General features: G+C 27.8%; 4 protein-coding genes across 11 annotated transcripts; 3 read left to right on the top strand and 1 right to left on the bottom strand.

Moving 5' to 3' along the window:
- Window positions 1-131: 131 nt before the first annotated feature.
- On the top strand, window positions 132-7,189 carry LOC126917560 (golgin subfamily A member 4-like). 3 transcript variants are annotated; one of them, XM_050724531.1, is made up of 9 exons: window positions 132-522; window positions 732-819; window positions 973-1,067; window positions 1,163-1,504; window positions 1,567-5,308; window positions 5,576-5,892; window positions 6,071-6,100; window positions 6,234-6,536; window positions 6,822-7,189. In XM_050724531.1, the coding sequence occupies exons 1-9, from the start codon at window positions 436-438 to the stop codon at window positions 6,843-6,845; spliced, it is 5,028 nt and encodes a 1,675-aa protein (XP_050580488.1). In that variant the 5' UTR covers window positions 132-435; the 3' UTR covers window positions 6,846-7,189. The 3 variants fall into 3 exon arrangements, with proteins under 3 accessions (XP_050580488.1, XP_050580486.1, XP_050580487.1); XM_050724529.1 differs by having other exon boundaries at window positions 898-1,067; XM_050724530.1 differs by lacking the exon at window positions 6,071-6,100 and having other exon boundaries at window positions 898-1,067.
- Window positions 7,190-7,407: 218 nt separating this feature from the next.
- On the bottom strand, window positions 7,408-9,357 carry LOC126917581 (transmembrane protein 177). 2 transcript variants are annotated; one of them, XM_050724600.1, is made up of 3 exons: window positions 9,209-9,357; window positions 8,332-8,459; window positions 7,408-8,262 (listed from the first exon to the last, which is right to left on the bottom strand). In XM_050724600.1, exons 2-3 carry the CDS (start codon window positions 8,433-8,435, stop codon window positions 7,464-7,466), a joined length of 903 nt encoding a protein of 300 aa, XP_050580557.1. In that variant the 5' UTR covers window positions 8,436-8,459; window positions 9,209-9,357; the 3' UTR covers window positions 7,408-7,463. The 2 variants fall into 2 exon arrangements, with proteins under 2 accessions (XP_050580557.1, XP_050580558.1); XM_050724601.1 differs by lacking the exon at window positions 9,209-9,357 and adding an exon at window positions 8,767-8,915.
- LOC126917566 (uncharacterized) lies at window positions 9,255-12,248 on the top strand. 2 transcript variants are annotated; one of them, XM_050724545.1, is made up of 5 exons: window positions 9,255-9,683; window positions 10,366-10,638; window positions 10,774-11,122; window positions 11,211-11,598; window positions 11,669-12,248. In XM_050724545.1, exons 1-5 carry the CDS (start codon window positions 9,255-9,257, stop codon window positions 11,853-11,855), a joined length of 1,626 nt encoding a protein of 541 aa, XP_050580502.1. In that variant the 3' UTR covers window positions 11,856-12,248. The 2 variants fall into 2 exon arrangements, with proteins under 2 accessions (XP_050580502.1, XP_050580501.1); XM_050724544.1 differs by having other exon boundaries at window positions 11,663-12,248.
- Window positions 12,249-12,426: 178 nt separating this feature from the next.
- On the top strand, window positions 12,427-18,928 carry LOC126917568 (pre-mRNA-splicing regulator female-lethal(2)D). Of its 4 annotated transcripts, none has more exons than XM_050724548.1 (6): window positions 12,427-12,886; window positions 13,890-14,247; window positions 16,422-16,546; window positions 16,640-16,818; window positions 16,904-17,058; window positions 17,140-18,928. In XM_050724548.1, exons 2-6 carry the CDS (start codon window positions 14,016-14,018, stop codon window positions 17,856-17,858), a joined length of 1,410 nt encoding a protein of 469 aa, XP_050580505.1. In that variant the 5' UTR covers window positions 12,427-12,886; window positions 13,890-14,015; the 3' UTR covers window positions 17,859-18,928. The 4 variants fall into 4 exon arrangements, with proteins under 4 accessions (XP_050580505.1, XP_050580507.1, XP_050580506.1 ...); XM_050724550.1 differs by lacking the exon at window positions 12,427-12,886 and adding an exon at window positions 13,146-13,271; XM_050724549.1 differs by lacking the exon at window positions 12,427-12,886 and adding an exon at window positions 13,287-13,443.
- The last annotated feature ends 209 nt before the right edge of the window (window positions 18,929-19,137 follow it).

The raw sequence follows: 19,137 nt of genomic DNA, 5'->3' as shown, positions 1-19,137 counted from the left end.
ATTTATTTATTTATTTATTCCTTCTAACTAATTACTTAGAAAAATTATATGCATTGAAAGAAATAAAATTATATACAATACACAAAATCATGCAACGAACCAGTTTATCTACGTTCATTCAAAAATAGTTTCAGTTCAATCTAGCATTATCAACATCAATGGCAATAACTGTGCTACGTATACATAGTTCTCACGTGAAAGTTTTAATATTGCAGTAAAAATATATTGTATCAAAGGATTAAATATCGTGTTTAATAATCAATGATTTGCATATTTTCTGAAAATACTTTCTCAAACAATATAGGATAATGCTTGTACTTATGTTTAAATTTTGACATTTGTCTTCGATCCCAACCTAATTTTGATGTAAATAAAAATCTATGGAAATTTATATAATTTAATAAAAAACTACAATATCATACAAATTTTGCCAAAATGTTCAAAAAATTTAAAGATAAACTCGCGGAAGAAATGAAACAATCGCCTGCCAGATTACAGGCAAGCATGCAACAACTAGCACAGGTTTGACATTTTATATAAAATTAAGACATAAATTATGTATTTTGTAATCTGCTTAATAAAATAAAATTATTGTGTACTTATAAAAAAATTATTACTTTTACAAAAATACATTTGTCATATCTGATAATTAAATATATGTTGATTTACTAATATAATTGAAATAAAATTTAAATATCTATCTTATATATTAATAACTTGGTTTAATTTAGGCGGTAGTATCTCCTGCTTTGTCTAACAGTTCAGTACAAGAATTATCTGTATCTAATGACAATTTTAGTTTAATGGAAGAAGGAGATGGTAAGCCTTTCTTTTTTTATATATTGCTTTATTACTTTAAATTAAGAAGAATTTAAGTATAAAAGTGATTATTTACAGAAACTCCCAAAAATAGTCCTGCAAAACATGGTTTTCAAAATGTAGATTTAATGTCACCTACGTCAAATTCTATAGGTGTTTCAAGAAGATCATCAGTTAGCAGTATTACTAGTGATACTTCTTCTCTTTTTCCAATTTATGAAAGCCCTGCTAATTTGTATCATTTACAGGTATTACAGAATATTTATCATCAAGAAGATATAATATTTTTAAAAATTATTAATATTTGAATATAATTAATTGTCAATTTTAATTTCCTTTTTAGTCTGATATGGACCAATCTGCTAGTGAGATAGATGAAAATATAAATCCACAATTAGATAAAATTTCAAAAGATCAAATATATTCAGCATATCGGAAAGTGCAAGCAAAATACCACAAATATCGTGGAAGATATACAGATTTAGCAACACATTATAAAGAATTGGAAAGGGTAAAAGGCAAGTTAGAATCAGTCTTAGTAGAAACCCAAGATAAAGTATTAAGAAGAATAGCTGACTTAAAAGAACAGTGTCAGTTAGAACAACAGGCCAAAGCTCATTTGGAAGAAGCATTGAGAAATGACATTGAAGAAAAAGATCACATAATAAATACATTAAATACAAAGGTAATATTAAAAAATTTACTATTAATATATTATATCAGATTTTAATGTTATATGCATTGCAGATTAAACTTTTACAAACGACTGGACCAAACTTAGAATCTACTTTACCAGATACTACTAATGATAAAGGAAATTTAAAAGATAATCTCATTGACCTAAGTACTGGATCATCAATTAGTTCTGAAGAAAATGCTTTGGTAATGGAAAATACACAATTAAAAGATAAACTAAAAAAATTGGAAAATGTTGTTTTGAAGTATAAAGAATCTTTGAAACGAAATAAAGAAAAATTTTCTGAAATATTAACAGAAAAAAATATATTAGAATCTCAGTATGAAACATTAAAAAATTCCTATACAGAAAAGGAAAAGGAGTTAAGTTATGCATCTACAGAAATTAAAAGTTTAACAGATCAAATGATTATTTTAAAAAAACGCGAGGAAGAGTCTGTAATATCCTTAGCTGAAAATAAACTTTCAATACACAGAGAATTAGAAGATAAAGAAGAACAAATCAAAAAGCTACAATTGGATTTGAAGCATGTGACAGAATATAAAGAGAATCTAAGTGAAATTGTTAATAAATATAAAGCTGAAGTGGAAGAACTAAAATTATCACATAGTACTCAAAATTCAGATTCAGAAAAAAAAGAAATTGTACAAGATGTAACAAATGAAAAATCAGAAGCTTTAAAACCAGTACAGCAAGAAATGCAGCAATTATTAAATGATCTAGATGAAAAAGTGGGCTCAAAACATCATGGAGAAGATTGTAATAAAGAAAACATAGAAAAAACTACAAAAGTGCATGATACTGAAATATATCAAAATATAAAGTTTGAATTAAATGAAAAGGAAATTGAACTTCAAGAGACAAGAAATAAATTAGAAGAATTGCAAAAGATTACTAAAGAATATCAAATACATAAAGAAGAGCTACATATGGAATTTTCAAATTACAAATTAAAATATACAGAGCTTCAAAATGAACAAAATGCACATAAAATTGTTGCTGAAGAAAAAAGGAAAGAAGCAGAAGCAACAATTGAAAAATTACAAGCTACCATACAAAGTCTTGATAAAGAATTAGAAAATATGAGAAATGCTTTAATTGATAGAGATAAAGTATGTGAAAATTACAATGCTAAAGTTCATGAATATAAAACAATGCTTGAAAACATGAAAGAAAGATTATTGAGTCAGGAGGCGGAAATGAAAATTCTTAAAGAAAAAGTACAAGATAATACAGAGATCATTACATTGAACAATGAGTTAGAAATAAAAAATACTGAGTTATTAGGAGTATGTACACAACTTCAATCCTGTAAATCTACTATCTCTGATCTTAAAAATAGACTTCAAACAGATAGTTCTAATATTACTTCACTTCACAAAGAGAAAAATAATTTAATTAAAAATATTTTAAATTATAAAATTTCTACTAAAAAATTAAAGGAAGATAACATCTATATTAAAAGCAATACAGTGAAATGCTTCATGGAGATTAACAATGAAATTTCTGTCTTAAAGAATGGATTTGATGCTTTTTTAAAAGCAAATAATATTATTCAGAATAGTGTAAATTTGCAAATTAAAAATTTCCAAACTAAATTACAGGAATTTGAAGAACTTGAACAAAAATATAATCAATTACAAACCGAATTAAAAGATACTATATGTCTTAAATCTAATTTGGAAATAAGTTTGGAAAATTATAACAAACAACTAAATGAGATGTCCATGAAATTGGAGCAACAATGCGAAGTTGATACAAAAAATCGTAAACTTATAGCTGAGATAGATAATCTCAATTTCAAATTATATGACTTACGAAATTTACCTGAACAAGTGAAATTATTAATGATAGAATCTAAATCTTTGCAGGAAGAACTTAACAATGTTAATGATATGAATCAATTACTTTCAAATGAAATATCTGATTTGAAAGTACAACTTGAAGAAGCAAATGGTAATACAAAAAAATTACAGGAATTAGAACAGAAATATGTAGAAGCAACAAAAATTGCTACGTTATTAAAATCTGAAAACCTTAATTCCAATAAATTAGAAGAAAAAATAAACACTTTAGAATCAGAAATAAAAGTTTTAAATGAAAATTTGTCTGAAAAAGATAAAAAAATAAGTACCTTAAATGAAGAATTAGGAAATAAAGAAAGTTTTTTAGTTGATTTAAAAGTCAAAGATGAAAAATATGAAAATGAAATCATTCAGCTTACAAAGTCAAATGAAACTCTACAGCAAAAAATACAAACAAAAATCCAGCAATTAACGAAGTTAAAAACTATTAAACAAAAACAAGATACCACTATTCAAAAATTAAATGACGAAATTAATGAAGTAAAAACTTTAAATGCAGAATTATTAGAACAGTTAAAAACATCAGAAAATGAAGTAAATATATTAAAATCTGAAAACTGTCAAATAGTAACATTAAAAGATAATAATGCAGCAATCATTACTGAATTAGAAAAGCTAAAATTAATTCATAATGAAACCAATTTGGAAAATAAGAATCTAAAAGATAAGCAAAACGAATTTCTAAAACATAATCAAGAATTAAATGAATCTAATGAAAACTTAAAACAAAAAGTTGTAAATTATGACAAACACAATCAACAATTACTAACTGAAAATACACAATTAGGAAAAGAAATTGAATCATACAAAAATCGGTTAAATGAAAGCATATTACTAAATACGGAATTACAATTTAACAATAAGGAACTGAATTTTCAACTTGAAGAATTAACTTCATCTAAGAAAAAAGTAGAAGAAATTGAAGAACATCTTACAAAGGAAAATGCAAGTTTACATAATGAAGTAGATAAATTAAATTTGTTGTTAGAGAATAATAATAATGTGGAAGAAAAAAATAAAGAACTACTAATGAATTTAGAACTTTTGGACAAGGAAGTTGCAAGATTAAAAAATATTGAAGAGGAAATTAATAGCTTAAGATTAGAAATAAATGGCTTAAATAAAGTAAAAAGTGATTTAGAAGAAAACCAATTAAAAAGCAATGAATTAATTACTGAAAATTTATCTTTAAAAAATAGAATTATAGAATTAGAAAATATAAATACGAAATTTCAATCTTATGTAAATAATTTAGAATCTAAGGTTTCCAGTTTAGATCAAATAGAATGTAAGAATATTGAATTAAAAAATGAAGTTGATATATTAAAATCTACAAATATGGAATTATTATCTCAAATAAAGAATAAAGATGTAGTAGAAGAACGATTAACAACGGAAATAGATGAATTAAAACTTATAGTAGATGAAAAAGTGGCAGAGTTAAAATTACTAGATACTAAAAATATGGAATTGTTGAAAGAAATTGAAAGGTTAAAATCTTCATCAGTGGAAGAGGAAGTAGCAATAGAAACAGACAAATCAACAACTACTGTTGAAGATTTTAAAAAATTACAAAATGAAATAAAGGTTCTTAAAGAAACAAATACTGCACTAAATGAAAAAGTAAAAAGTATAAGTAGTAGTGAAATAGTACATGAGTTTTCTACTAAAAATAATGACAAATTGGAAGAAAAAAATAAAAAATTAGAAGCACAACTAGATGAAGCATTAATAACATTCCAAGCAAAAGAACTGGAAATGCATTTCGTTAGTAATGAATTAAAAAATCAAGTAGATACTTTGAAACAAGAATTAAAAACAAACGAGGAAGAGCAAAGCATGAGATTAAAACAACTAGTTAAGGAATTTCAAGCACAGTTACATGATAAGGAAGAAGAGTTACATGCTGCATTAGAAAGACGATTCGGTAAATTAGAATTCTTTTTATAATATTGTTTCCATTTTACATATATGTGCATATAATTATCCGCACTCTAACAGAGATGATATTTTGGCATGTAATAACAGATTACATATACCGATACAGTGTTATCATCTCGTCGAGATTGTTTTTAAGTTAACGAACCCCAACCCATATACAAAGTGAAAAAATCACCTTATATATGATGATAATAAATATACAAAAATATTGTAGTAATATATTATACATATATTATTGCATTTCCCTGTTTAGATCGTCAGCAAAATTATGAATCAAACCTTATTCAACAATATAAAGAGCAATTAAAAGATTTCCAAATAGAATTAACAGCCAAATCTGAGCAAATTGAGAATCTAATTTTAGAAAATAAAAATTTAATGTCACAAAAAGCAAAAGATATAAACCAGTTAGTGGAAAAAATTACAATAATGAAAAAAGAACATGTAGATGAAATTAAAGAAATAGAAAAGAAATGGAAATCAATTGTGCAACAGAAAACTGACAAGTTGGAAGCAAAACACGAAGAAGAGATTAATGAATTAACACAGGAATGGCGAAATGAAAGGAGGGTTGGTTACAACAAAGTTATAAAAAATAATAATACCTTATAATTTACAAAATTACGTTTTATTTTATATTTCTTTTTTTATTTACTTTTAAGATTTTGTTATATTTATATTACTTATTTTAATTTCATGTAATTATTTTTTCATTTTTTATAATTTTATTTATACTTATCTCTTTCAGCCTGATATGCAAACTGATTTAATTAACAAGGTAAAGTTCTTTCAAATTTGTAAACACTTCAATTTTACTAATTGCAATTTTATCATTATTTTTTAACATAAACATAAAAATAAGCAGTATAAGTAAAAAATTAAAATTTACTAATTTTTATTAATTGACTTAGGAATTAGAGAGCACTTCACGAGTTGCAATGGCAGCTGTACAATCAAATACTGGTTCTTTTCACACTCTTCAACAAACCCTAACAGCACAGAGACGAGAATTAGCAGAACTTAGAAAATTAATGAAGTTAAGGCATGATACACTAGAAGATTCAACAGAGATTGAATATCTTAGAAACATTTTATTTGAATACATGATGGGAAGAGAAACAATGGTGCTTGCTAGAGTGATCGCTGCAGTTGTCAAATTTGATCAAGAACAAACAGCAAAAGTACTTAAGAAAGAAGAAGATAAAATGACATTGGTAAAAAGTTTTTAAATTTTTTGAAAGAATATTTATATTTTTAATTAATATTTATTTAATTAATGTTTATAAAACATTAATTAATGACATTAACATAACATTAACATTAATAACATTAATTTATAACAGATAAAAAGCAAATACCTGTTAATAAACAGAAATAAAATTAGCTTTTTTCGAATGTTTTATTTATTTTGATATATATTACAACTTATAACTTTTATTATACATATTGCATATCTTAAAAATGTTTCTACTTTAAATCTTAATTTTTTAATGTTTCAGCTTGGTTCTCTAGGTCTCACATAGTGCAAAATTCTGTATATTTAAAAATTGTGTAAGTACTTTTGTATATTAGATTGTAAGTATCTTGTATTTATTTATGGAATATGTATTTTAAAAAGATGACTATTATTCTGCCAATATATGATATATAATATGTAGAAAATATATACTGTAAAAAGCTTGACACAATTTACAGGTAGAAGAAATTTTAGATGTGATTACCTTGCTTCCTAATATATATATATATTCTATGATACAAAAATTATAAATATTAGCTGTTCATCTATAAGCATGCCACTATCTATTAACTTTTATAACCGTTTATAAATTTATTAATAGAATAAAAATTTACTGTTATAAAGTTGTCACAGATGTATTTACTTTCTTGTAATTTTTTATATAACGAAGGGTAAATTGTCAACATTATATATGTTATAAATAGTTTAATTTGAAAAATTAAATTTCATTTCATATAGATAAATATTTTAAAAATAATATTTCTATTGTATATAAATTAAGTAATTAATATGTATTAATAAATAAAGTTAATTTAGAATGGAACTACTATTAATTAATTAACTCCGAATTTGTCATTAATTTCATTATCATTGTTTTATTTACATAAAATCTTAAACATACATACTACACTAATTGTGACTGGATATTTTGCATTTTTTGTTTAAAATAATCTATTTGTTCAGAAATTGGAATCTGTTTTTGAGTAAACCAAGTAGTCTGATTTCCAACAGGTGTATACATATATGTACCCTTACTTCCCAATAGTACTCTTAAGGCCCTATTCCTTTGTGCTAATTTTTCATAATATTCCACACCACCTTGAATATATTTATCATCAATTTGAGACATTATTTTATTGACTTCTGTCTCTCTATAATAATTTAAATCATTATTTGTTAATACGGTAAAAATAAAAGCTCCAATTGCAGCAATACTCATACATAAAACATTTTTGCCTCTTTGCTGTTTAGTAATTTTTAATTTTGAACAAAGTAACTCATAAGCTCCTAATCCTAGTATTGCATCTGCAAATACACTCAAACCTTTTATTATTGGATCAAAATTTGTGACTTTTAAAATTTGTTGAGCTATAGCAAATTTTTGGGCATTTTCTGAGAGTACTAAAGACTTATAAAATTCCTCGGTAGCTTCTGCATCCCATTGAAGTGATGCAGATTGAATTGATATGTTTCCATTATTTATATGACTAATATCATTATATTCAAAATTCACTGGAATTCCAACTAAGCCACCATACTTTGAGTACGTTGTTCCAGCATGAAACATTTCTATATCATAAACATTAAAAAATTTAATACGTTCTTCTGGTATCGTTGGTCTATATACTAGATTTATATCATCTAGTACATCTTTAATTCTTCTATCAATATCTTTTCGTATCGGTATTTCATTATTCTCAAAGCTATTTATAAAATTTTACAAAATTGCATTATAGAATTCTTAATATCTTCTCACAATTTTTTATACTTACTCATATCTAGCTCTAATTTTTCTATATTGTTCCAATAAGAAAGTTTGTGGAAATAATTGTATGGCTGTAGCACCAGCTACCAAAGTAACTCTTACAAATGCCATTGTAAAACCACTTTTTTACAAATTCTGAAATAAAGAAGATGAGATAAATAATGGTTTACAATAAAGAAATATAACAAAATGAATTGAGATAAATGACAATTTGTAGAGGTCAATAAAAAAGCATTCATAGTTCCACTTATTTTATTTGTATCTAACTATAACCTAAAAATATGAAACACAATATAGTAACATATTAATTGATATTATAATTAAATATCTATAAAATCTGCAATATAACTTTTATGCTATTAAAATAATTCAAATACAGCTTAAATTATATTGTTACTAAATAATATTCATGTAACAATGTAAACAACAATTAAATACCCACATAAAGTATGTATTTTATGGATTATATATACGATTATTCTAATACATCATCAAACAGATACTATGTATACTAAATAAATATTTATAATTTATACAGTGTTAGGTTATATATATTTTTTATGTACCATTAAATAATTAAGCTCTAATTCAATACTACATTTACATGATATCTTAAAAAAAAATGTATGTATATCATATATTATCATTTATCATATAGATGTTGTATATAGTTTATGAAAAAAATAGCACAAAAGATATTTGCAATAAGATTAAATTTATATAGATTTGTAATTTGTATATATTTTCGTTTATCGTTATTCGTATCATTTTGAATGTTTATAATCCAATAGCAAGGACTGTTATATGTTTAATACTAGTATATGTATGTAGGTTCATTACTGACACTTTCGGTTGCCAGTAAAAAAAAATTTAAATATAAATACCGAGAACAGTTTGTTTCTCGTGACACTCAGTTTACAAGTTCTCAGGATGGATACCAGCACGTGTGTTCCTAACAGTCAAAATGCTCCTCAATCTAGTGCACAACGAAAGTTTTATCAGTGGGTACTCAAATGGATAACTGGTGTACATGCGCATGCTGACTGGAACAATGAGGAAATGCGCGACATTCGACATTCAACAAAACCGGACGTAGCAACGTTAGCCAGTTTTTTACAAGCGATCGGATTTAAACTACTCTCGTTTGAAAGGCACGATGATTTACATGCCTCAGGAAAGAATGATAATAATGTTGAAACACCTGATCAAGGAGTTCTTAGAGTTGCACTCGAATGCGATATTTCCAACATGAGGGCAGTGTTAGAATTAGGAGGAGTCATATGTAAATGTCCCAATTCTGATCACATTAAGGACGCATCCTTTTGGACTATTAGTGGTACCGGACCTGTTGGAAGCACCGTATGCAAAAATTAATAATTTCTTTCATAATTTTTATTAAATCTGGCTTTATCTAAGTATTAAAATGAAATTATGCTGAGCTATTACTGAAGTGATCGCGCGAATTAAAAAATTTAAATGTGTATTAATTTTAGCATTTACATCGTTTGTCATTTGGAGTTTATTGACTTCCAACATTTACAAACTTAGGGGGGGGAGGCAATAAATAATATAAAGTGTATCGAAATGCTTAAATTGAGAGCTTCTCAATCACGTGAACTTGGGTCTTATGAAAGTATTAACAATTAAAATGAATTATCTAATGCTTACAGCGTTTAATATTATATTCGGGATGGAATAATTTTTATTTTACGTATAGTAATATTTCTAAATTCAAGCATCATTTACTACGTATGTAAATAGCTCAACTAACTAAATAATGTATAACTTGCGCGAATGAAAGTAAAGATATACCTCTATTATGCAATTTAATATTTATCTGAAATACGACAACGTCCAAAACTGAAATTTGACAATTTGACAGCAAAAAAATAATAAATACATCGAGTATATCGATTTAAACATATCTTCTTTATTTTCCTCAGAAAAAAATTAGTACAAGTTTACGATTTTAGTCAACAATCGTGAAAAGTACAGTAAGAAGTATACAGTAAGAATATTTTAATATTGTATTTATTTTCAGGACAATATATCACAAAAAATCGAAGAAACTGGTAGTACTTTATTACCTGGTTTATCAAAAGATGTCGTTCGACTTTTGCGTGATGTATCATATAAACTATTCGACATAATCGTATGCGAACCGGATGTCAATCGAAATATGGACATTTTAAACGCTTCACAAACAAGTAATACGTCTTGTAAAACCGCGCAGAATAATTTAACAGCAGACATTGGAGTTACGCGAAGTCATACAGAACCGGAAATGTTTCTGCGTACAGATATGAGTTTAAAAGTGGGTACTTTATTTATATAATATTGTATTATTATAATATAATTTATATAATATTTATAGAATATTATATAATATAAAAATAATAATGATATTTTTATTATTTATATTTCAATTAATTTGATTACGCATTGTTAGTGTGTTCCTGAGAAGAAAAGTAGGAGTGTAAATTCTGATCCACCTGCAAGTCGTGTTATGTCTCCAATACAATCAGTTAAACCTGTTTTACAACGTCAAAAAACATGGGACATCGAAACCGAAAGTTTAAACGAAGAACCACGGCCGTCACTTCCAAAGCTTACGAGTTCTCCCTCTGTAGTTTCTGAATTGTCCAATTCCTTAGGGCAATATTCTTTACAGAACGAAATTGAAAATCCTAGAATTGTAACTGAATATGTTTTAGGGGCATATCAAAACTTAGAAAAGGCTCTTAAGGTGTTACTGATCAAGAAACCAGAGATTTCGAATGATACTTCTCCTATTCAAGGCAATTATCTTATTTAGATAAATGAATATTATTTGAAAATAGTAATATTCTACTGGAAATTATTAAAATCTGTTTATCTTCATAATAGATAATGACAGTGCATCCGTAAGATCAGCACCTGCTATTATTCTCAGTCCCTATACATCAACTAAATCAAGTACATGTACAATCATCAAACCTTTATCAAAATCGACGAATGAACAAGAGACGCGAGCAAAAGCATATTTGACGTTAACGCCGAGAGCTCGTCGTAGTATCGAACCAATGCTTCCTAAATCTACGACACGAAGGAACTTAAAACCTGAGCAAGAAAATGTAAAACCGACGCTTCGTCGCAGTAGCTTTCACATTCCTTCGACTGCTAATTCTAATATCTCGTTGTTAAAATCTTCGGATACAAGACAAAAAATTTTGGCGAGTAAAAAGTACAGCACAAGTAAAACAAATCTCACGATCAATTCCGACCTGTCGAACAGGTATAATTGAATCTTATTAATTAATATTATATATGTAAATGTTTAAATTAAGCTATTCCTAAAGTTGCAGAGCTTTATTGACAACAAAAAAGGTTGTATCTTCAGAACAGGCATCATCAAACTTGGGAGCACTTAATACATCGAATACTCGTATGTCAATGATTAAACCACCTACAAAAGTCTCAAAAACAATACCCATTAAAGTGAAATCAATGAAATCTACTATCAAGATGAGTCCAGGAATATTGAAGAAATAAAAATCTAACCTTTTAAAGCGATAAATTATTATTTTTATCTTCATTTATATTATTTAATTAATAAGCATACTTTAACTTTACGTTTATTACGTCATTTTAAACGGAGATTTACCCAGGTATTTTACTATTATAGTATTTAATTATTTTGTAATGCCTAAAAAAATATAATGTTGTTTCAAATAATTAATATATTTCATTCGTAAAAAAAGAAGTCGTACTCTCTATACAGACTGATAGTTACCGGAGGTTCGTATTATTATACGTTTTGAAAATGGCGGGCTTAACATGCCATCTTGAAATGTTTTAGATCATTTAGAACTTCGCGGTAATGTAGTTAGTGTTGTGAAATTTATGATTCGATATTTGAAATATATTTTACTGTGTTGTGCTTAATATGACTATAAATTAATAAACTGTAACATTAATACTAAATAATTACAGGAAACATATAAAAAAGTTGTGACTTTTTTGATTGATGATAATTTTTTGAAATATTGTTTTTTTTTTAATTTCGATATTCTTTATATTGTATTTATTCGAAAAATATTTGGTACATTTCTATGTCAGCACTTGTATTTGGACAATTGTAATTGGAGCATGCGCCTGACATTCGTTTCTTAGGCACTCTGAACGTGATGTCGGCAGTAATCATTGTTCGTGATTAGTTATATTACTGTGTTAGCCTGTAGTGGCATGGTTTTCGAGTATTTACGCGATACGTGTATCATGTGCGCGTATTGATGTTGTATTTGGAATGCGCGGTACATTGAGACAAATCCTGTATATCACATTTATTCCATTCGTCAATTGATCAATTGAAGAACACACTAGCGAAAGCTTGAACTTGCTTATAACAGACTACGAAATTACATTTGTATACACACATATATATATATACATATACAGGTATATATGTATATACATGTACGTGGATATACACATACATGGTGTCGTGTTTCATCGTTTCACGTTATACCGAGTACTGGATATAAACATTTTTCAATGGAATGATAGGCGTGTCACCATACCAGGTATGTAAAGTGAACAAGAATCATGTTATATCGTTAGACAATATTACATAGTAATAAGTTCACGACGATCTGTGTTAGAAAAGTGTTATAATTGTTAAAGTTGTATCAAACATCTGGACGGCTATGTGATTATAAGTGCACTGTTTTACAGAAATATTTTTAAATCTTTTTTATAATTCAAATATGCAAGTAATTTCAATGATCTTCGAAAGAAGATAAATTATAAATTTGTAATCTTATATCGCGAAATTCTCGTTCATGGCAGACATGTCGACATAATGGCGTCAATGTTCCCTTCAACTATAGATAACTGGATCCTACATTCCCTACCTTGCATGTCGCAATAAAACATTAAACGTGCCACGTGACCTTCTTCAATCACGCGGTATGTTCTAAAAGCCGGGTCCGAACCTGCGCCCTGAAAAAGTTTTATCCTAGTACATGACAAGTGCATGTAATATCTATGAAAATGAAGTAGTAAATATAACGTGTATCTGTATAGTACTGTCGTACAAGTTTACAATTATAGCTCCAATAATACATAGTAACTCTGCATCGTATGTATATGTTTTTTCGATGCTATATTAGATATTAATACGCTGTTCAAAAGTAAATTAAAAATTGTAATTTAAAGAGTTCGTAAATATATCTCTATAGATAATTTATTATCTACAACAAGATTCTTGTATTTTATTTTACTATTTAATGTATTGTAGCTATATAACCTTAGTTATAAGAATATGTTCTAGAATATACCATATACTATTTATTGATATTACATTATAGAAATTTAAAAAATGTATTAAAAATTAATAATGATTGTTAAATAACAATAAATATATTTGTAGTAATAATAATATTATTGTAAATGTAGAACAGTAAGACAGTCGACTTACAGGCAATAAAATTACAATTTAGCATACTATTAAATTTTATATAATTGTTAAATTTATTTATATTATATACATATATTATACCAAAAAAATATTTTTATTTTTTTCAGACAAATGTGTGCTAGCACTAATAGCATATCATCAACGCACTTGTTGCCGTTAAACAATTAAAGAAGAGGCAGACTTCAAAACATACTTATAGGCCTAGGTGTGGTTTTAATAACTTCTAATATAAAATGGCAGAAGAGTGCAACGATGTTAAGTCTGCTGGTCCATCTTCACCAAGAAGTCCATTGAATAATAGTATGGGAGGAAAACCAAGCAGTCCTCATTCTCCTAGACAACCAAGGCGTATGAAACTAACACAGCAACAATTGGACAGCATGACAAAGGATGAGCTAGCAGCCAAGTGGCATGAACAGGACTTGTATGTGGAGTGTCTAGAGGCCCAGGCGGCAGCCCAGGAAGGTACTGAGATCACTTGAGTGAGACCACCTCACTCACCACATTTCTTAAGCGAATTTATGAATGCCAGAACACAACGGTCTCTTGTATGAGACAAGACTCTTATAGGGACGCTAAGATTAGGGATTAAGCATATTATTAGTACTGTGTTTAGGATAATAATAATGCTAAGTTTTTATAAATCCTAAAGTCGAAAAAATTTTGAATAAATAAGTATCATAATAAGATAGATGAAATTCTTAAGAACATCTCTTATGACATCGATAAACAAATTACAATTGTAGAAAATTTATGTATTCATATGAAACATTAGATAGATCAATTGGGTAATAGACTTTAGATAAAGGCTAGTGATACAGTAATATTGTAATATTTTGAAAACTACATTTGTGATGTGTAGTGCGGGCAATTAAATTAATGCCAATATGTACAGTGTTCGAAATTTTTTTGGTGAGCAGAAGTGATGTGACAGTCATATACACTGCATGTACAAAAAATCTAATACAATATTATGCATGTATGCATAATTTTATCATCTGGTGTTAAGTTGCGCTGCTATTGATATTAAAAGTCACTTAATGCTAAAAGCAAAGTGTATGTCGAAAAAAGTGATATTGTGTGACAAGAAGAGATGGAAAGGTTTTTTCGAATGTGTTCACTATGAATCATTTCTTTCACTGTAATAAACACACATAGCTTACTTTTGGTATGAGCTCTTAAGTGACCGTGCAGTGTGCCACGTATAATTCTACAGTGTAGTAAAACACACTGCCAGAAGCAGGACAGTGCGTGTGTGTTTGTGTGTACATTGGATATCGAGTTTCCACTTTGCGAGGATTGAATGAAATACAACATCCTTGCTGGCTCTGAATATACCACTCAGAAGAGTAAAAACAGAGGCCCTATGTCATCCTTTGGCCCACAAAACTCTGTGCCAGGGATGCGTGAACCTAAGTCTTGGTGAAGTACGAAACCTTTAATTGATGCAGTTATGATCTGAAATTCCAGCTGCTTTTTCCAATCCTAACAATTCTTATCCCAATCTACAATCTTTAATATCATCTTATATATAGATACATCTGATAAAACTGAACAATTTTAATTATGTTCCTAGACAAACATCCCTGTCTATTCCCATTATGAACGCAATTCATGCATGCATTTGTACCTGCACCATAACTTCCTGATGTCCAAGTACCAATCTGAAAAAAATACAATCCTGATCAAATAAGGCCGGGAGGTCATCTTGTGACAACATCTGTGTCTGCAACAAGTAGTCTATCTATTTTCATGGAAGAAAAGTAACGTCCACTCTTGGTCTCGGTGGAAGCACAGAGAATCTCACAAATGGCACGATGCAACGACTCCAAACTCAAAGTATGCGCTAATTAAAAATGTCAGTTGTCAGGCAATCAATGTCACATACATATGAAAACATATTTTGTTTATGCGCACTTAGGGCAAAACAGTATATAGTAGATTTTCACCACTATGCTTTCTTTCACCAAAGATATACAGATATGAAATATTAAAAGAGACTGTACAGAATACTCTGTATCATTATATTATATGCATATATATTTTAAGGTTTTTAGCTCTCTATGTGTCTCATAAATTTATATGACTTACCATTATTTAAACGAATTATTACCAGAGATGGAGAAAATAATCAAAAAGAATATTATAAAATAATCCCCAACTCTGATTATGAAAATATAATTTTATTCAAAGTGTATGAATAAAAATTATATATCATAAAAATATAGGTAAAATTATGAAAGACATGGAAATACATCTTTTTTCATATTGTATTTTAAATTAAATAAATGTTAATACAGCTTTCTCTTTAAATTTGTATTATCAATTAATAACTGCTTTAATGATTTTTATGTTTGAAATGTATTTGAAGTATAGTATTTTTATATCTAATTGAAATAAAGTTGAAAAAATCATAACCTTTTAAAATATAATAAAAAATGTACATTACATGATATATATACATGTGTATATATATTATATTACCCATTATATTACATATTATATATATAGATGCTCATACTCTGTTTAATTTTAAAATGATTATATAATAAGCATAAAACAAATTGACGAAACACATAGATAGCTTTAAACAGTGAAGTCTTAATTAAAAGAGGAAATGATATAATTTCTTTTTGTAGGTGAGCTATCCTCATTGAGGGACTCTGAAAGCAAGTACAGACAGCAACATGCAGAAGCATCTCATAGAGAGAAGATTTTAGTCAGGAGACTTGCTTCTAAAGAACAAGAATTACAAGAATATATTGTATGTAGATTTTACATTTTTTAATAGAAGAAATATAGAACTAATTAAAAAATTTCATAGCACGTAACTCTTCTTCTTTCCTCTCTCTTTTAGAGTCAAATTGCTGAAATGAAAGCTGCTCATGCTCCATCCGCTGTGGCTTTAAGATCTGCTTTGTTAGATCCAGCTGTTAATATTTTAATTCAAAAATTAAGGCAAGAACTTGTTACAACTAAAGCTAAATTAGAGGACACCCAAAACGAACTTAGTGCCTGGAAATTTACACCAGATAGGTAAATAATAATTTACGTCTTTTGATAAAACTAAATAATAAATTTGTATTTCCAATGACACTCTGTATATTTTTTTTATTTATAGCAATACAGGTAAAAGACTAATGGCAAAATGCAGATTGTTATATCAAGAAAATGAAGAATTAGGTCGCATGATTGCTAGTGGACGAATTGCTAAGTTGGAGGGAGATCTTGCTCTTCAAAGAAGTTTCAGCGAAGAAATGAAGAAATCACAATCAGGTATTATTTTTGTTATGGATATTTTTTTAATATGTTATAAATCAAAGTAGCTAATGTCTGTTGGTAATGTCTATGTTACAGAATTGGATGAATTCTTGCAAGATTTGGACGAGGATGTTGAAGGAATGCAGAGCACAATTTACTTCTTACAACAAGAGCTACGTAAAGCTCGTGAATCAGTTACATTGTTACAGCAAGAAAATGCAGCATTGAAAGCAAATTCAAGCGAAAATAATTTAACGAATGGTTTGTCACCTCACACACCGCCAATAAAGAAGGAAGAATCTGAGGAAAATTCAATTTCGGAAACAAAGACTTCAAAATCAATGGAAGATAGTGATGTGTGCAAAGGTGCTAGGACTCCACCGTTATCATCGCAGCGATCGCCACAGTGTGAGTTTTCTAATACTGAAAGAACAGAACGGGTCGAACGAAAACCCAATCAAGCAGACCATAATGACGAAAGCTCAAGTGATTCGGCTGCTTTGATCATTAAAGTAGAGAATGAGGAATTAAGTGATAGGGAAGAAGAACATGAAGAAAATCGAAATAATAAAAGGATACTGAGGAGCAAAAGTCATAATAGAAATAACAATAAAACTAATGGGGAAGAGGTGCTAACTAGAATAACTAGGGGTAGGGATAGGACCAAAAGGGACAAAAGTGCACCAGGTAGTGACGACGAAAGGACATATAAAAAAAAGAGAAGAGAGAGTATCCTTTCTCTTGATTATAACGAAGCTGATGATGACGCGTTAGTTCTAACTAATGGTGAGACGCTTCAAAGCGATCCAGAATGAACAGTTTTCTAGAACGATTTTATACACATAACACTTGTTATATATGAACAAAGCTTAGCGTGACTTAATGCCCAACATAAGTTGAATCGAATATTTTATATTTAAGAATAATATGGAGACACATTATGATAAATATTATTTCTGATGGTTTTGTAATTTTTCATAACGTGTATCCGTAAATATATCTTTAAATTTCAAATTTTTTGAAGTCACGTTAATGCCAAGATAACAGCACTTGATTACGTATGATTATATCTTCACAAAAATAATGTGGCGTTGGAATAAAGGGGTAGATAGTTAAAAGTATTTTTTCTTTCGCAATAAAATCGTATTAAATTTTCTAATAAGTATTCGTTATTACGAACAAATGCTTCAACGTTTTTAAATGGCTTTTTGTAAATTCGTTAAAACATTGATAGTAGCTTCTCTTGTTAGGTTTTGCAAAGCAATCATAAAGAATATAAATAACAATAGAATAATAATCAGGGCAATGCCTTTTTTATTATGTAAATACACAAATGTTAATATCTGATACACAACGACGCACATACATAGATTTATACACGATTATGTGCGCAATAATTTGTATGTATGTATTGTTTTTTTCATTGTGAGACACGCGTGTCAACATTCGTTATTCATGCATAAAATATGCTTTTAATTGTGTATAATAAAATTGAGGTCTATTTGTTAGATTCATTGAATACCTGTAAATTATATGAAATATTAAACGATATTAATTTCAGTAAAACGTGCAACTGATCTATAGATCACAGAACATCACAGTTGCATATTTTTTATTTTTTTTGAGGACAAATATACAAAATATTTACATTGCTATTTTATAGTATCTTGTATAAAAGCACATATTTTTTATCGTGTTTCTTACATAAATATTTTGCTTTCTAATTCAATTGTAATTTTGGTATGTAATGTTCAGTTTGGATTTTGAATAGGTATATCTATTGTATTTGGAGTATAATTTTTGGAAACTTATCCATAATTAAAATATAATTTGTGGATAATTCAATTCAAATATATCTATAACAAAAACGATTATTATTGTATAATATGTAATTTATCAATTAAATATTACCTTTCAACACAAAAATAATTATTTATGATAATCGTAAGGTAAAACGTCATTTCTTTTATTCATCAACTTTTACAGTTATGAAAATTGGAAATTAAAAACATCTAATTAAAATAAAATTGAAACCATAAAGCCTGTAGCCTTGTAACACAAAAGCTATATTTGTTCCTAATTTTATACGAAATA

This window comes from Bombus affinis, chromosome 6 (genome assembly GCF_024516045.1).
Source record: "Bombus affinis isolate iyBomAffi1 chromosome 6, iyBomAffi1.2, whole genome shotgun sequence".
Taxonomy (NCBI): domain Eukaryota; kingdom Metazoa; phylum Arthropoda; class Insecta; order Hymenoptera; family Apidae; genus Bombus; species Bombus affinis.
This window is presented reverse-complemented; position numbering and strand designations above follow the sequence as displayed.